The sequence below is a fragment of the Diprion similis genome, chromosome 6 (assembly GCF_021155765.1).
Source record: "Diprion similis isolate iyDipSimi1 chromosome 6, iyDipSimi1.1, whole genome shotgun sequence".
In the NCBI taxonomy this organism is placed as follows: Eukaryota; Metazoa; Arthropoda; class Insecta; order Hymenoptera; family Diprionidae; genus Diprion; species Diprion similis.
Window position 1 is genome coordinate 19,479,638 of NC_060110.1, and position 17,744 is coordinate 19,497,381.

Below are 17,744 nucleotides of genomic sequence, written 5' to 3' on the forward strand. Positions count from 1 at the left end.
ATGTGTTGAAAAAGTGATGATAATTGCTTTAGCATCATTTTGATAATATGCATACGTTATACCTCTGCAACTATAACAAGTGACATTTGACAGGGATAATTTTGATGCACGAAATTTATTTGATCGATCGAAGTTACGGAATCAATTGATCCATTGCAATGTGAAACAAACATTGATCGTGAGTTTATAAGAATCGAGCCCATTGTCTGCTGTCTTTGCTAACGAAAAGAAATTCGATATATCATATACTGAGCTTTGAATGTAAAGCCGTAAAGAAAAAAAGTCGATTTACATTAATATTAGAGTGTTCTGTTTGAATTTATCTATATGACGTTGACCGCCGCTGCTCGCGCTGCCCCCAGACCCTTATCCTGAAGCCTGCACCCTTATTCCTGTACTTGTCATGTAGTAATTGTGACAGTAGTTGTAGCGAGCGAAGTAGCTTAGTTAGCTAGTAAATGTCAAAGGCTTGAAAGAGCACTTGGTCGCCTGTTACGAGGGGAGCAAAAATTCTTTTGTATTGAGAACGCGGACGTGTTTTACGAATGCGAAATCCCGCATATACTATATGCGAATAATAACGCCAGATGCATTATTGGCCACGGAGTCTTTGTGCGCCGTGATACCGGATGCGCACCATTGTGAACGGTATTAAAATTTGGTACGACTTTATACATATGTCGAACTTTCGTATTTTATACACCTCTTGAGAACAACCGTATTGATCAGCTCGTTTTCTTTCCTCGTATCATGGTTGATCGATTTATTGAAAATTTCTAAAGATCTATGACTTAATTCTTGTAAATTTTTATCTATTTCTAGAATGCTTGGAAGAAAAAATCTTCAGTTATCAATCGATAATTTCCATATTCGCTCTGAGCCGTTTCGATTTTCAGTTAGGGTCCGGGATTTTAATGGACATAGGGCCTTAGCTATGCATGCCAGTTAGAGGTCTATTACGTATTGCGTTCTATACTTATCACCGATTTCATTAGCTCATTAACAAGGACAAGATAATATATATTTGTAATTGTTCTACGTTACATGATTACGTGAAAGAAATTTATCGCGTAATTTTTTCTTGTCGTATCATTGGTGTTTGTGATGAATTAGGAATACGTAATAGAACTCGGAATAAATCTAGAAACTTGATTTGTTTATACTAATCTGCATATCTTATTGACAACAGATGGAAAATACTTGGTGTTACCCTCGGGAGAATTACATATCAAAGATGTTGGTCCAGAAGATGGTTACAAAACTTACCAATGCAGAACAAAGCATAGATTGACCGGTGAAACTAGACTTTCGGCTACCAAAGGACGTCTGGTGATTACCGGTAAGTTTTTCCCCTCTTCATTTCATAAATTCAAATCTAAATCTCATGACAATCCTGGTAAATCGGTTCTTTAAGCTTTGAACTATTTTTACAGAATTTTTAAGCTTGGCAAATATTTTCGGAAAATGAATTATCACGATAGATTTGAAATATGATTTCAATTCATTGGGTATAATTTTTTTTTTGTGAAACGCCAAATTTGTCTCGTAAAATCTTTTTCGTATATAGAATTCGTGTCATTTTACTTTCGATTAATAATTAAAAAAAAATGAACTTCAAGCTTATATATCAAACGTTATTTTGCAGTAGTAATGGAATTCGAATAGTAAACCAGGATAGTCAAGATTTTATACAAAAATGTAAGTGTGCAAGATATTGGGCTGGCTTGTCAACGGTAATAATAAAATTTCTTCCTTATCAAATGTTAAATTTCATTGGTAACAGAATAAATTAAAATACAAGAAAAATACAAACTGATAGCACATTCACAGGTACGTCATAATAAAACTAACGCAGTACTAAAATCAATTCACAATTTTTTCTAAACTATTGCTTACTAGGGAAAAATTACTAGAAATACTAGCAAATTTGTAAGACTAGAACGGTATCCATGTCGTATCACAGAGCAGTTATAATTTGTTTATCAAATATGCCTACATAGAATAAAGCTCGTATAAAAATTTGTGATAGTGAAACCTCAATCTTTAGTAATTTCGTCATAGAATCGAACTTGCACACCTACATTTCCGTTCTCTTACTGTATGCAATCAATTCTCTGGTTTTGAATTTAATTACCTATATAGGGTTTGCATCTATAACAAAGTACGTGTGTCAGCTATACGCACAAATTGAATAAGCATATAGAATCCGGCTAACATTGATTGAACTGTAATATTTGGAATCAGCCTAGCAGAGAATTGGTTCAGCAAATTTTGTAACTGCATGCAATGTCTATTTATGCCAGCGTGCTTGGTCTCATGCGTATAATTGTTAATCTATGTCTATTTCCCGATCAATAACCGTGTAAAACAAGGTTTAATTTTTCATGAAAAAACCTCGAATTACACTAAAGTATCGCGCAAATTACATATCTGCAATTGCGCTGATAATTAAAATACCTTTGATTCGAGACGAATGAATTGCTCGAGCCTGTAACGAGGTTGAACGGTTTTCGGTACATAATGGTAACGATATTAAAGCAAAGACCAAGCTCGTTGATCGCCTGAATGCTGGGACAGGGTACCCCTGCGGGCACGCGCCACCGTCCGCCCTCGATCCCATGAATTCCCGCTCTCAAATTCACCAAATTATTGTCACTTCGCTATTGTTCTTCTTACAAATGAAAGGTAAGTTTCTGAAATAAGATAGTAAAAGAGCAAGGATTTAGCCGCAAGTTAAATATTTAGTATTAAGGTCGGCCTAGCAGGGGGCCTAAGCAAGCTCGAGATATTTTTTTTACTCTTGATATGCAGAACCTATGGGAAGTGCGAGACCTAAATTTCCAAGTTTGGACAACTTGAACGGACTTTCCACCCATTTCGGCGGGAGTCTACCGCTCCTCTGTCCTGCACAGGGGTTCCCGGTTCCATCATATAGGTAGGAGATTCAATTTCCTGGCTTCTGTAAAACTTTGTGTACGCATATTTTTCATGTTTACTCAATTTCCTACAAGCTAGGTTATCTTTTCTTTTTTCTTTCGATCACTCGGCATCCGAGTATTTAATACGTACTTCGGTACAATTCCTCGTTGCCACATCAATGATAGACGGACCTTCTTTCTGACTTTCGAACCATCGCGTAATTGGGTATTACACGGAGTCACGTTAGAAAATATATTTCGTTTTTATAGAACCAATGGGAAGTGCTAGACCAAAGTTTCCGACAATGGACGATGTTCGTGGATTTAAATCAATTATTGGAGGGTCAATTACCTTGTTATGTCCTGCTCAGGGGTTTCCTGTTCCAGTACACAGGTAGAATGATAATAAGAAATAGTATATTTTATAATACAGAACCTGTCGGCAGTGTTAGACCAAAGTTTCCGACTCTCGACGACTCTAGAAGCTTCAGGACAATGAACGGTGGTTCTGTAACTCTGATGTGTCCCGCTCAAGGGTTCCCTGTTCCAATGTACAAGTAAGTCGAAGCTTGAAACTAAAGGCTGAATTTCAATTCCCTAAATCACAGAGCCAGTAGGTAGTGCCAGGCCCAAATTTCCAACAATGGACAACTCGCGTGGTTTCACCTCGATTATTGGAGGTGCTTTAACGCTGCTGTGTCCGGCGCAGGGGTTTCCCGTCCCTATGCATAGGTAGGACCCTTTAAAAACCATTATTTCCTCATATAGAGCCAGTATCGAGTGCCAGACCGAAATTTCCAATGATGGAAAATTCAAGAACTTATACAGTTTTCCTCAAGAGACCAATGACCTTGTTATGTCCTGCGCAGGGGTTTCCCGTTCCAAATTACAGGTGATTTTCTCTTTCTTGTATTAACTCGCAATTGCCATTCACTGTTATTCGTCAATTGTGGTATTATAATCGTCATGTGAAATATCGAACAACGTGCCTCTTCTATATTCAGAACCAGTCGCTAGCTCTCGTCCAAAATTTTCCACCACGGAACATACGAGGGGATACATTGTACCCATCATTGGTTCGTTGACCATTACTTGTCCAGCTCAGGGATTCCCTGTTCCATCGTTCAGGTGATTATATTTATTTGGAACATTTATTTTTTTATTCTTGATACCTGTCAGCTGAGTTTAGGTACATCAAAATTGCCTGAGTGACTGTACGTCACTATTATCGGATGTACTTTTTGCATATAGAACCAGTCGCAAGTTCTCGTCCGAAATTTCCATCGTTGGCTGATTCTCAGGGTTTCAAAGTTTTGCTTGGTGGCGCGATGACTCTGTTATGTCCTGCCCAAGGGTTCCCCGTTCCATCGTACAGGTAAATTCATAATAAAAGAAAAAAAATATATTTATCATTCTCAGAACCAGTATCTAGTTCTCGGCCAAAATTATCCGGTACAAGTGATCTTCAGAGATTTACTGTCAGTTTAAATAAACAAACGACACTACTATGTCCTGCCCAAGGGTTCCCAGTTCCATCATATAGGTAGGAAAGTTACTGATATTTTTATTGATTAGAGTAAAATAAATTCTGTGTCAAGAATCGGTATCCATAGCATAGTCAAGGCTGTAGGTAATTAATAGTACTCGGAAATTTTATAGCCCTTAATCGTTGTCAAATAATTTTTCTCTTTCAATAGTCTATGTGACTACAAAAGTGAACGAAGGAAGGTAAATGAATTGAATATGGTTTGTTCCTAACTTTATAGAGCCAGTGACAAGTTCTAAGCCACAGTTTCCATCTGTAAATGACATCGGCTTAAGAGCTATACAAGGATCAAACTTTACTTTGTTGTGTCCAGCACAAGCGTTTCCAGTTCCCATGTTTAGGTATGGTCACAAATTCATTTACTTTTTTGCTAAATAGATTAAATGACGTCAAATTATTTCGATATTTTCCTCGCTGCACCTCAGACGTTTCCTGTCCCAGCAGCAGACTAGCACTGAAACTATTCAACAAACGTTTGTATTCAGTTTAATTTTTAGAACCTGTCGGTTTTGCTAAACCAAAATTTTCAACCATCGACAAGAGTCGCACGTTTGAAATTCAGAAAGGCCAAGGTGTTCCGCTGGTTTGTCCGGCACAGGCACATCCTGTCCCAGTTTTTAAGTGAGTTTGAATTAGTTGGTTTTAACTCAATTTTGAAAAATATTATCACGGTATTAAGATTTTATTTCAATCTAATATAGAGCCAGTGTCGAGTACAAAACCAAAATTAACAGCGCTAGATGTAAAGGCTATAAATCCTAGTATATCTTCTAAGGGAGCCGTGACCCTGCTCTGTCCTGTACAAGGATTCCCTGTCCCTGCAATGAGGTAAATATTCCAAATATCCGTTCATGTTATAATATTTTTTGGTAGAACCGGTTTCAAGTTCCAAGCCGAAGTTCACAACAGTAGCTGTCAAGGCATTGGAACCAAGTGTCCCTGAACGAAATCATATTACGCTTCTTTGTCCTGCTCAAGCATATCCTGTACCAATGTTCAGGTACAATTATAACTACGTAATATTTGTAACACTTAGTATTTGCGTTTGATAATTCAACATTTTACCGGATGTAATCTTTTACTTACTGAAAAACGGAAATATTTCGACTCAAAGATTGCTTTATTCGCTCGACAAAAGGGTTACCTAGATTCCAGCATTCAACATTTTTTCTTGAACAGAGATTTATAGATATTTTTTCGTTCCTCATATAGAGCCAGTATCAAGTTCTAAGCCGAAGTTTGCTGGGGTAGCTGTAAAGACTTTGGAAGTGATTGTTAGTAAAGAAAAACCAGCAACGTTACTTTGCCCCGCTCAAGGATTTCCTGTCCCAGCATTTAGGTACAATAAAGAAAAAAAAAATTTTAATTTAACGATCCTAAGTATGAATATAAATTCCAGTTTTCGTGTTTGTTGTTTTTTTTTTTTTTCAAATTTTATACAAAATATTATGTCATGAATTCATTTAAAAACTTGATGTTTCGTATCCTCTTTCCCTAGAACCCGTATCCAGTACGAAACCAAAATTTACAAATTCAGATATAAAAGTTGTGAAGCCTACGATACACTCTACCGCAGTATCTTTGATATGTCCTGCTCAAGGTTTCCCTGTCCCCATTACACGGTTAGTAAATTTTCCATTGTTGCACAGTTACGTCGACTAAGTATTTATACTTTTATCAGAACCCACCTCAAGTGCAAAACCGAAATTTCCAACTATTGACAAAGTTGAGTGGGCTGAAGTCATGTTAAATAAATCAGCAGCCTTGTTGTGTTCTGCTCAGGGATATCCTGTTCCCATTTCAAGGTGAGACGACTCCTTTCGTTCATTGAATGTTATACCCAATAGCTAGTCTCAACGATCAGTCGATTGATTTTTGAATGTGACGTCAACAATGCACTCTGACGCAGTATCTTTGATATCTTCTGCTCAAGGTTTCCCTGTCCCTGTCACACGGTTAGTGGTCTCTCTGTTATTGCATACTTATACCGACTAAGTATTTGTATTTTCATTAGAACCCACTTCAAGCGCGAAACCAAAATTTCCGACTATTAACAAAGTCGAATGGGCTGAAGTCATGTTGAAAAATTCAGCAGCTTTGTTATGCCCTGCTCAGGGATATCCTGTTCCCATTTCGAGGTGAGATGGTATTTTAACTATCAAAATATTATTAGTCTTAACAGTTAGTCGCTATTTATTCCATACAACCAAATGGTAAGTAAACTTCTCTACTGGGACGATTTTCACTATTACATTAGGAATAACTTGCTCAAATTTGATTGAAAATTGTCATTTTAGTGAAGGTAAAGCATAGCCCAAAGCATTCTTTTTTTCCCCAAGGAACTGGGGTTTCCTGTCCTAACCTTCGGGTTTTTACTCGATCTGTTGTTTTATATTGTTATATTTTTAGAACCAGTCGGCTTAAAGTCACCAAAATTTTCATCTGACGATACATCAAGGGCTTTTAACCGTTACAGAGGCTTAAGCGTCTCGATAATGTGTAATGCACAAGGTCACCCTCCTCCATCTACTAGGTAAATTTATCTTATCGTTAGGTAGAAAACTGTTTTGAAATTCATATTATCAGGGATTACTTCGATGTAGAATATTGGGGTACCCTAGCCGATCCTTCAGGTGAAACAGAAAAAATTTAGTTTTCATTAGAACGTTTGGTCAAGTTTCTCTTTTTCACTTTCTTTAGACCCTGTTGGACAAAAATCTCCAACCTTCTCTACAGACGATTCCCTTAGTGCATTTGTGAGGCGTAAAGATACGAATATCGCACTAACGTGCAACGCTCAGGGGCACCCTGTCCCAAAGACAAGGTAACATAAATCTTCAGTCTAAAATATTTTCAGAACCCGTCGGTGCAAAATCTCCCAAATTATCCTCCGATGATTTGAGTAGAACAATTCGAAGACACACCGGACAAGGCGTTGCGTTGTTTTGTGCTGCTCAGGGAAGCCCTGTCCCAAAAACTAGGTAAACTTATACATCTTGGGAATTACATGACACTTTTCTTCATTTAGAACCAGTCGGCAGTAAAGCACCTGCGATTTCGGGGGATGTCAAGTTGTCCTTGTTGGTTCGAAGGGCTGGTTTAGGAATAAGTCTTCCTTGTAATGCTCAGGCTCATCCTGTTCCAGTTACTAGGTATTGTGTGTTTTCTCGTTGAGTAGAGTTATTTTTTTTTTACGCTCCTAGTATACTTCCACCTTGTTGTCTTCGTATTTAATACTAATGTAACCTGAATAATGAGTAATTGTTTCTGCATTGTTGGGATAGGTAGATGTATTTCCATGTAGAAAGTCTTATAGGCAGCTAATTCCAAATTACTGTTTTAAAACAGAACCAGTTGGCAGTAAGGCTCCAAAATTCTCAAGCAGTAACAAACTATCTTGGTTTGAACAAAAGTCCAAACAAGAGTTTGCTCTGTTTTGTCCGGCACAAGGCGTGCCTGTCCCAACATTCAGGTGTGTGCAGCATTTACAATGATTAAAAATTACAAATTTATGTTGAAAACCTTGAACCAGAGCCAGTCGGGTCCAAAGCACCAAAGTTTTCTAATGATGCAAAGAAAGCTTGGTACGAAAGACTTACCGGTCAAGATCTGACTGTACTTTGTCCTGCCCAAGGGTTCCCTGTTCCAACGTATAGGTAATTTGGAATTTGTTATAACATACTGTTCTTAAATTAGAACCTGTTGGAAGCAAGGCACCAGCATTGACAGGTGAATTGAAAGGTGGATGGTTGGAGAAGAGAGTAAAGTTTAGCATTGTGATGTTGTGTCCGGCTCAAGGGCACCCTGTCCCCATGTTTAGGTAATTTCTTATATTCTGTTTCATTAGTTGTTAATTATATCAATAGAACCAGTAGGGAGTAAAGCTCCGTCGATTTTGGGAGAAAAGGGGAGTCTGATGGAGAGGCGGGCTGGAACAAATATTGTATTTCTCTGCCAGGGGCAAAGTCATCCTGTCCCAACATTTAGGTAATAATTCTTACTTACTTCACTGTCAATGATTCCACTTCTTCTTTTCTTCTTTCAAACAAGAACCAGTCGGTAGTAAGGCACCGTCTGTTATTGGTGACGCCAAACGTTGGTTAAAGACTCAAGCAACGAAAATTTCTGAAATTCCTTGCCAAGCTCAAGGACATCCAGTTCCAGCATTCAGGTAGAACCAGCATTGTCTTAAATATTCTGCCTCATTTTTACTTGCTTTCATATTTTTGGTATTAGGAATTATTTAGATCCAACTGTGTCGGTTCAAGTTTACCATTCATCTCTTCTCTATAACTGACGAGTTATTGTTAATTAATTGTTAAATATCGCTATTTAGAACCGATGGGAGTAAAAGCTCCTAAATTTTCAACTGATAATCGAGTCAACTCGTTTTTTCGCCCCGTCGGGGGAATCCTTACTTTGCTATGCTCCGCTCAAGGGTTCCCAGTACCACTCTTTAGGTAATTATTAGAAATTTATTATTCTCGCATGCTGATTGTAGCCTGTAGGGTTTTACCGAGGGCGGTTTTTCACTTTTCAGAATCACATTCCGCAGGTAATAATGCGATAAGTATTGTTATATCTTATAGAAAATTTCACATAACATTACAATGAATGGCAATTGAAATACAAGGTCGATTAAATCATTGGCTCTCTTTTAATATGTTCAACTGGATTTTATGAAAATTTGAATTTCTATTCTCTTCAGAACCTATGGGGTCGAAAGCACCATCTTTTGAAAGTGACGCAAAGAGTAGTACATATTTGCGCGAAGCAGGGTTACCAATTAGTCTGTTATGCTCCGCACAGGGATCACCTGTTCCAATTTCTAGGTAAATGAAATGTTCTTTCATTTAAAAATAAAATTACTCAAGCCCCAACCTCCTATAATTGAGGATCAAATTATTATACTATCGCCAAGATCCCAGTATTCAGGTAACATTACTTATTAAAAGTTGTAAATTTAACGTTTTTCTAACACCATCTCAGAACCAGCAGGACGAGTGTCTCCCAAGTTTCCCAAGTCGGCAAAGTCTGATTCCTTTGACGTGGCGGGTGGCGTGGATCTTAGTTTGCTTTGCGATGCCCAGGCGTTACCTCCTCCCATGTTTAGGTCAGTTCGACACCTGTAAACAAACCATAAAATTGTTCATAGAACCCGTAAATGGTGCAGCACCTAGAGTACCACCAACAGCAAAGTATAGCGTGCAGATGAGTGGTATCGGGCAAGCCGTCACAATGCTATGCCAAGCTCAGGGAAATCCACTTCCAATTTTTAGGTAGGAGATGAATTTTTCTTTCATACATTGATTGCTGTTGAAAATTCGTTGGTGGAGCTCGTATAATACTGTCCTAGAAATTTGTCGTTTCAGTATCATCAAATGGTTTTTTTTTTTTCATTTTTCTGAGTACGTAGTGGAAATCACCCTCTGATAGGTTCCTTCAATTTCCAAGGAAAAGTGTCTGTTGTGTTTCGCATCTGCAGTTTTGGTTCAACGTCTTATGTTCATAACTTCTCACGTTATAGAGCCTGTCGGAAGTAGCCCACCTCGTCTTCCACCTCGATCAAGGTTAGATGCTATTTTTGGGCATGTAGCAACATCCCTGACATTGCTGTGCGACGCACAGTCTAGCCCGCCACCTTTGTTCAGGTATTGAAAATTCACTTTCATCATAAATATTGGCATTCTTATTTCTAGAACCTGTGGGAAGTAGTCCTCCACGTTTGCCACCTAGATCCAAGTTTGATGGAATGACTAAATGTCAAACCGAATCTGTTTCACTACTTTGCGAGGCACAGTCTAGTCCACCACCATTGTTTAGGTGAGGAATGAAGTTCTAGAGCATTTTAGAAAAACTATTAGTAGTATTGACTGCTCAGTCTGAATGATTACGAATATCTTACAATTAATTTCGTGATACCGATGTCCAGCAAAAATAAGGTAATTATTCATTCCCAAATTGGTCCACTTGCAACCGAGATACCCAGTCTCAGCATTTAGACGCTTTGTCTAGATCGAGCTTAAGCGTTTTTCGTATTTGCAAAATTACAGAGCCTGAGGCCAGTGTGCCCCCAAATGTACGTGATAAAGACTATAACGGTATGAGGAAATTGATAAAAGCAAAGCAAACAACTGGGTTACTCTGTCCTGCACAAGGATTCCCAGCTCCCATATTCAGGTAGTGAAAAGATTGGTGTAAATTCGTAAGATTTGGTGGCAGTGCTTCAGTGGTATTCTCGATCTAGTATATCTGTCTTTCATCTTGTAAGATTGAAAAACTATCTTACAGAGCCTACAAGCAACATTGCTCCTCAAATCGCTGGTAAAAAATACGAAGGTGGAGAGCTAGCGAATGTTTTATTAAGGAATGTTGCTGCCTTGAGCTGTGCCGTACAGGCGTTTCCTGTCCCTATAACAAGGTACCGCCATCTTATTTTTTTTTCATCTCATTTACAGAACCAACGAGCAATGTTGCTCCACGCGTAGCTGGTGAACGTTACGAAGGTGGAAAATTAGTTACAGTCTTCATAAATAACACAGGGGCATTAGGATGTGCTCTTCAGGGGTTCCCTGTTCCCATAACAAGGTAGACGTTGAAAATTTGTTATTCACTTTTCAGAACCAACATCTAATGTTGTTCCAAAATCTCCAGGAAAGAAATTCGAAAGAGAATTACTTTCCGCATCAATGAAACAAACTGTGGCATTAGGTTGTGCTCTTCAAGGATTTCCTGTTCCTGTTACGAGGTATAAATTATTATTTCGATTTTCCACGTAAACTCTTTCACGGAAATCTTGAAAACCAGTCATTTTTACCAAACCGAGGTGGGCATTTTGTTTTCCATACTTTTCTCTTAAGTGGAAACTCGATCTTGCTTAACTTAGGCGTTAATAGAGACTGATGGAACCAGGAATGAATGAAAGTTTATCATTTTGTATGCAATGATTTGTTCTACGGCAAAAGGTAGGTAATATTGCAAAAAAGACAAATTTACTTTGGGCAATTGGCTGGTGTCGTATATCACGGACTGACGGATCGGTAGCAAAAAGGTTGGTTCATAGCTCATACTATAAATGTAGATGAATTATCCTTTCAGAACCATCAGGTCGCACCGCCCCAAAAGCGACCGGAGACGGTCTTAAGTACCGTGGGGTAGAGGGCGAGTCTCTGGCGCTGGCATGCGCGGCTCAGGGGTTTCCTGCCCCTATAACTAGGTACACTAGCTCCTTTTTCCTGGTTTTCCTATTTTCTCTTTAGGCTTACCCTTACCCTCTACCCCGCGTGGGCGGCGGCACCAGATTTAGTTTTTTACTTTCCTCGAGAAGCATTAAAGAATTTTCCTCTAAGAAGTTCCTTGACAAGAAAACTTCCTTAGATCCTCTCGGGGCCAATCAGGCGTGTTGGTTTCAGACCCGACTGGACACGTCGTCCTCAAAGTGAGCGGTGATCGTTTGAATAAGGCCTGAAGTGGGGTTGATGAGGGGTCTGCTCTGCGACGCCCAGGCCTTCTCTGGGTTCGGCTTCAGGTGGGCTACCTACCTACACAGTCCCAAAGACTGGCTGGTAAGTCCCCTCGTCGTCAGTCGTCAGTCCTCAGTGCCCAATCCATCTCTTTGTATTTCAACCATCAATCTCACACATTGTATCCAGCATCTCGCCTGTCTCGTTATCGGATTAAATTTAGTATGTCTAGTGCACCGCCGCCCCGCTCACCACAAAATTTATCATCACCACTTACTTCCAATCATCCGAAGATCACCAATTTTCCAAATCAGTTGCTCTGTTCTCCTCCCCCTTCCCATAATACCGTGCTTCTTTGCAGTTAATTTATAAGGACATTTTGCATATGAGGATATATTTAATATAATAATATTCATTCTAATCATCTGTATTCCTTCACTATCAGAGATAGCGTATTGATTTATCTGAAATTTTTTGATATTGTAAACTTGTTATACTGACAGTAATGTGAGCTTCATCTATTATTAGGATAAATCATTTTTACTTTATTTCAACGAGTTAAACACCGAAGGGAACAGTGATTGAGTACCAGAAAACTATTGTCGCTTAGACAAAAAGTGATTCAAAGTGCCGAGACGCCCAATACCCTTTGTGAACCTTGAATCCCCGCTTCAGTCAGCATATTTTAGTCATCTTAAATTTGAAGGCAGGCAACTGCCAAATCGGTAGACTGTGATATCTAAATTTGAATTTTGTTTCAGATGGTACAAATTTATTGATGGAACCAGCCGCAGGCATCCAGTTCAGTTGAACGAGCGCGTTCGCCAAGTAAGCGGTACTCTGATAATTCGAGAAGCTCGTGTAGATGACTCTGGAAAGTACCTATGCGTCGTTAACAACTCTGTTGGAGGAGAGAGTGTTGAAACTGTTCTTACTGTGACTGCACCTTTGGCTGCGGAAATTGAACCTCGAACACAAACTATTGATTTTGGAAGACCAGCTAAATTTGTATGCAATTTTGAGGGAAATCCAATCAAAACTATCTCTTGGCTAAAGGATGGAAAACCACTTCAATTTGAAGAGTCCATTCTCACAATTGACGCAGTAAAGAAAGAGGATAAAGGAATGTACCAATGTTTTGTTAGAAATGATCAGGAAAGTGCTCAGGCCACTGCTGAATTGAAACTTGGAGGACGCTGTAAGTATTAAATTCTGACCACACTTTCTACGAAATTAATTGATAAATGTGAAAGAAAATCTATATACTCATTAAACTGTTATTACATCAGTAAAGATAATTCTTTCCAATTTTTTGGCCAGTTGAACCACCACAAATTCGACAAACCTTTCCCGAAGAAACTCTACAGCCTGGACCCAGCGTCTTTTTGAAGTGTGTTGCTAGTGGAAATCCTACACCAGAAATTACATGGGAACTTGATGGAAAACGATTATCCAACACTGACAGACTCCAAGTTGGACAATACGTTACTGTCAATGGCGATGTCTTCTCACAGCTGAATATTTCGAGCATTCATACAAACGATGGTGGAATGTACAAGTGTATCGCTGCTTCTAAGGTACTTCAGTTGTGCAAAAATCCCAAATAGGTTTTTTCTTATGTGGAACCATTTGTTACAATGATTTTCAAAAATTTTTAAACTTAATAATAAGCCATGTCCTTCAACTATTCCAATTGGATGTCTTATAAGGACACATCAACAATCATGACCATTACGTTTAACACCAGACAATGGAATCGTGATGTAAACTTGATGTTTGTTCCCTTTAGGTTGGTTCAGCCGAACACTCTGCACGTTTGAATGTCTATGGTCTACCCTTCATTCGTCACATGGATAAGAAAGCTATCGTAGCCGGAGAGACACTGCGTGTGACGTGCCCTGTTGCTGGCCACCCTATCGAAACCATAGTTTGGGAACGAGATGGCAGAGTTCTACCCATAAATAGGAAGCAGAAGGTCTTTGCCAATGGTACATTGATCATCGAAAATGTCGAACGAATGAGCGACCAGGCGACTTATACTTGCGTGGCAAGAAACGCCCAGGGATACAGTGCAAGAGGAACTCTAGAAGTACAAGTTATGGGTAAGTTTCGATCTTAGTTTCCCTTTAATCTAGTCATACAAATTTGAAGAGTATTCGATCAAGTCCGTTTTGGACGATATGTTTAGCGGTTTGACATTTTTAAATGCAGACATTTCGTTACCAAAAAGAATAAATTCTTGATTGATTCTTGATAAACTAAAATATCATATAAATGATTTATGACTTCGAGTCAAATATACCACATTATTTTGAATTGACGTACTTTCGTAATGATGGATGAATGGATTCAAAGTTTAATTTGAGTCTACGATTTTTTCGCTTCTTGTCCATCTTTGAAGCAAGTTACTAAATATTCAAAGTATTCTTTAATAAGATCTCGTACATATTTTTTGTGCCTTTATGTATTTCAGATATTTTTTAGGTCTTATAAAGTGAGTTTTATATATATATATATGTGTATATACACACACACATACACACACACACATACAGACACGTGTCATAGAATTGTATAAAAAATCACAGTACGACAATGATAGGTGGAGTAACTCATTAGCACAATACTTTCTGATATAGGAAGGAGGTAAACTTCTGTAGGAATTCGTATGGTGTCATCGTTGACCATGGAGTTACTGTGATAATTATTTCTGCTCCTAGTGCCACCCACAATAGATCCATTTGCATTTACAAAACTCCCCATGAACGCTTATGAATTTGCAAATCTACAATGTATCGTTCCTACTGGGGATTTTCCTCTGAGTGTACGTTGGAATTATCCTGGAGAAGAAATGGGTGGTGCTTCAGGCGTACTCACTAAGAAAGTGGCAGATCGAGTTAGCATGCTAATGATCCCTGTTATTGCTGCGAGACACGCGGGAGAATATACTTGTACCGCACAAAATGCAGCTGGAATAGTATCTCATTCGACATTCCTAATAGTCAATGGTTCGCAATTGATTATATGTTTTGCATAGCCCGCATTGATTTTGATCAATTTTTGCTACAAGCGCACATTCCTGCACAATCCTCACACATATGTGTTCAATTTAGATTCTTAGCAATCGGTTTAGTAGCTGCCCCTCACTAAAATAACTCTGACTTTCCAAATGGTTCATGGATGAAAATTTTTTTATTAAAAATTTATTCCATACTCATGCGGTTTTTGATAGAATAAATTTTATCAAATAGTGCAGATTAAATTAGATACTGCTTGCCATTCATTACGGTAACTATTCCGAGTAGTATCTATTTAATTGGAAAGTCAGAGAGAATTCGATATCCAATACTAGCATCCATATATTTAAGTCCGTGGTAACAACTTCATCAATTTATTATCTCATCATAAAATAGATTGATCCTATAGTACCTAGAAACTAGAAAAAGTCTAGCAAAGTCAGAACACATGGGAGAAATTTGTGTTTTTCAATAGCGTCAGTTATCATGTTCCTCAATGAGCATATTATACATCTCATTATTATCTGCATCTTATTAAGCCATTCAGTTTCATGACTTTAGAATCAATTTTCTTGGAACTGAGGTTTAAATAGTATATTTACAAAATTATAGAAGGTATGGTTGGCATAGCTCCTTTAACACAGAACAGTAATGATAACGCGGAGATTTCGTGTGCAAGTATCGGAGTATAATGTTATTTGTTGACTAATTCTGAACAAATAATTGGCTTACCTAGAATCATGCCTTTTTTTGAAATCCGAAATAATTTCCATTTTTTATATGTATAAAGAACAACATTTTAGTTGCTCCCCAGATAATGCCATTTTCATTTGGAGATGAGCCAGCTAGTGCTGGAGAGAGTATCAGCGTGCAATGTTCGGTCCGCAAAGGAGATTTACCTTTAAAATTTGAATGGAGTCATGGTGATCACGTTATTACTCATATTGATGCTGCCGATGGAATTACATACAGAGTTGATAAAAGAGTTACTACATTAAATATTGAAGCTGTCGCAGCAAGACATGCTGGAGAATATACTTGTTCTGCCTCCAATAGAGCGGGTGGTGCTAGTCATACCGAAAGACTTGCGGTCAATGGTATATGAATAAATATTTGCCTCGATTTATAGTGAAAATGTGTAGATTTTTCACGGCAATGATTTAGTTCTCTTAGACTCGTATCTTTATTTTTATTTTTCTAAAAACTGTCCATACTCCTTTCCAATCGGTTATTCATGTCGAAAAAAATCAGCGATGTTCATAAGGTATTGAAGGATTACGGTGGAGTTAATCACATGCATCGAATTTAGTTGGTCCACAGTTAGGTCCAATATCCTTCAACGCTGAAACTGCGAATTGGGGAGATTCTGTTTCTGCAGCCTGTTCGGTGCTAAAAGGTGATATGCCAATGGATATTACCTGGGCATTCAACGGTGAAATAATCAATTCCAAATATCCAGAAATAGCAATAACTAGAATCAACAAACATATGAGTGCAATAAGTATAGATGGAGTTACAGCAAAACATTCCGGGGAATATACATGCTCCGCTTCAAATCTTGCTGGAACTGTCAGTCATTCTACGCATTTAGCTGTGAACGGTATATGGATGCAACATTAACAATAAAAACACATTGAATGTGTTGAATCTTAGATATAAATCCGAATTTGTAGCTGTGAATCACATTTGTAAAACTACTTATCCTTTCCTATCCTACGAATTTCACGTTCATGATTAACGTGCTCATTATGCTTAGTTTTCTATATCATTTCTCAAATAGAATTTTAATTTCTTTCTCCTATGAACTATCCAAGATTGTCTTTATTGAACGCAATCGGATTATTCATTACCTTATTTACAATCTCTAGATTACTATACTCATAATTCCTTCACTGGGGTTTCTTAGTCGCTCCACAGATTCTTCCATTCACTTTTGGTGAAGAACCAGCCAATTGGGGTGAGCTAGTGTCAGTTACTTGTTCGGTCATCAAAGGAGATCTTCCCATTGCTATATCATGGGCTTTCAATGGGGAACCAATTGAAAACGATCAAACAGATGTAACTATCGGAAGCACAAATAAAAAAAATAGCGTTCTGAGCATAGAAGCAGTAGTTGCTCGACATGCTGGAGAATACACTTGTTCAGCATCTAATAAAGCTGGTGCTACAAGTCACTCTGCGGCATTATTTGTCAATGGTACAAGATTTTCGCTGGTCATTCTTCATAGTACTTTCTTAAAACCTATCCATTCGCACCTTTATTTCCTGTACTTAACCCTTTCCAAAAGCGATAAGCTGAATTCGAAAATACTAACTCTGTCTTTAGTTCCTGATTCGTAGAATGAATTCATTGCTGTCCTCCGCAATATATTCAACCAGGGTCTCAGCGAAAAATGACAAAATTGGAGCCATTGTCCAAAATAAATTTTGTTGTTCTTCAAATATGCTTCGAGTTAAAGCAACGGATGACTATTAGCTTATTGAAGAGGTTTCACCATCTATTACTCTATAACACATTGTTAAACATATATAAGAGTTTTATAAGTTCTCACTTCCTCCATTGTTTCATTCTCCAACAAAGATTTGAAAAATTTTCATACATGGAATTGTATTTTAAAAACCTGTACATTTTGCTGTATAAAACGAGATGAGCGCAGTCAAAGCTGCTAAATTCCCATTGAATTTTTATAGTTGCACCGCAAATCATGCAATTTTCTTTTGGCGATGGTCCTCTGAACTCTGGTGAAATGCTCTCTGTTTCCTGCACGATTTTCAAGGGCGATTTTCCAGTAAATTTAAC

The 17,744-nt window shown here is 38.1% G+C and overlaps 1 protein-coding gene across 7 annotated transcripts in view; it reads left to right on the top strand.

The window, feature by feature from the left end:
* The window catches only part of LOC124406742 (Down syndrome cell adhesion molecule-like protein Dscam2), a 69,512-nt gene that overhangs the window by 30,682 nt on the left and 21,086 nt on the right, over positions 1-17,744 (top strand). Inside the window, exons 7-12 of one of the 7 annotated variants that reach the window (XM_046882309.1) lie at positions 1,190-1,339; positions 10,923-10,970; positions 11,086-11,212; positions 12,689-13,125; positions 13,248-13,504; positions 13,717-14,029. In XM_046882309.1, the coding sequence (XP_046738265.1) occupies positions 1,190-1,339; positions 10,923-10,970; positions 11,086-11,212; positions 12,689-13,125; positions 13,248-13,504; positions 13,717-14,029 (1,332 nt within the window). Of the gene's footprint in view, positions 1-1,189; positions 1,340-3,351; positions 3,476-4,337; positions 4,462-5,676; positions 5,804-9,584; positions 9,744-10,755; positions 10,886-10,922; positions 10,971-11,085; positions 11,213-12,688; positions 13,126-13,247; positions 13,505-13,716; positions 14,030-16,850; positions 17,142-17,744 lie in introns of those variants that run through there. The other 6 variants (XM_046882310.1, XM_046882312.1, XM_046882311.1 and 3 more) reach the window with 6 other exon arrangements.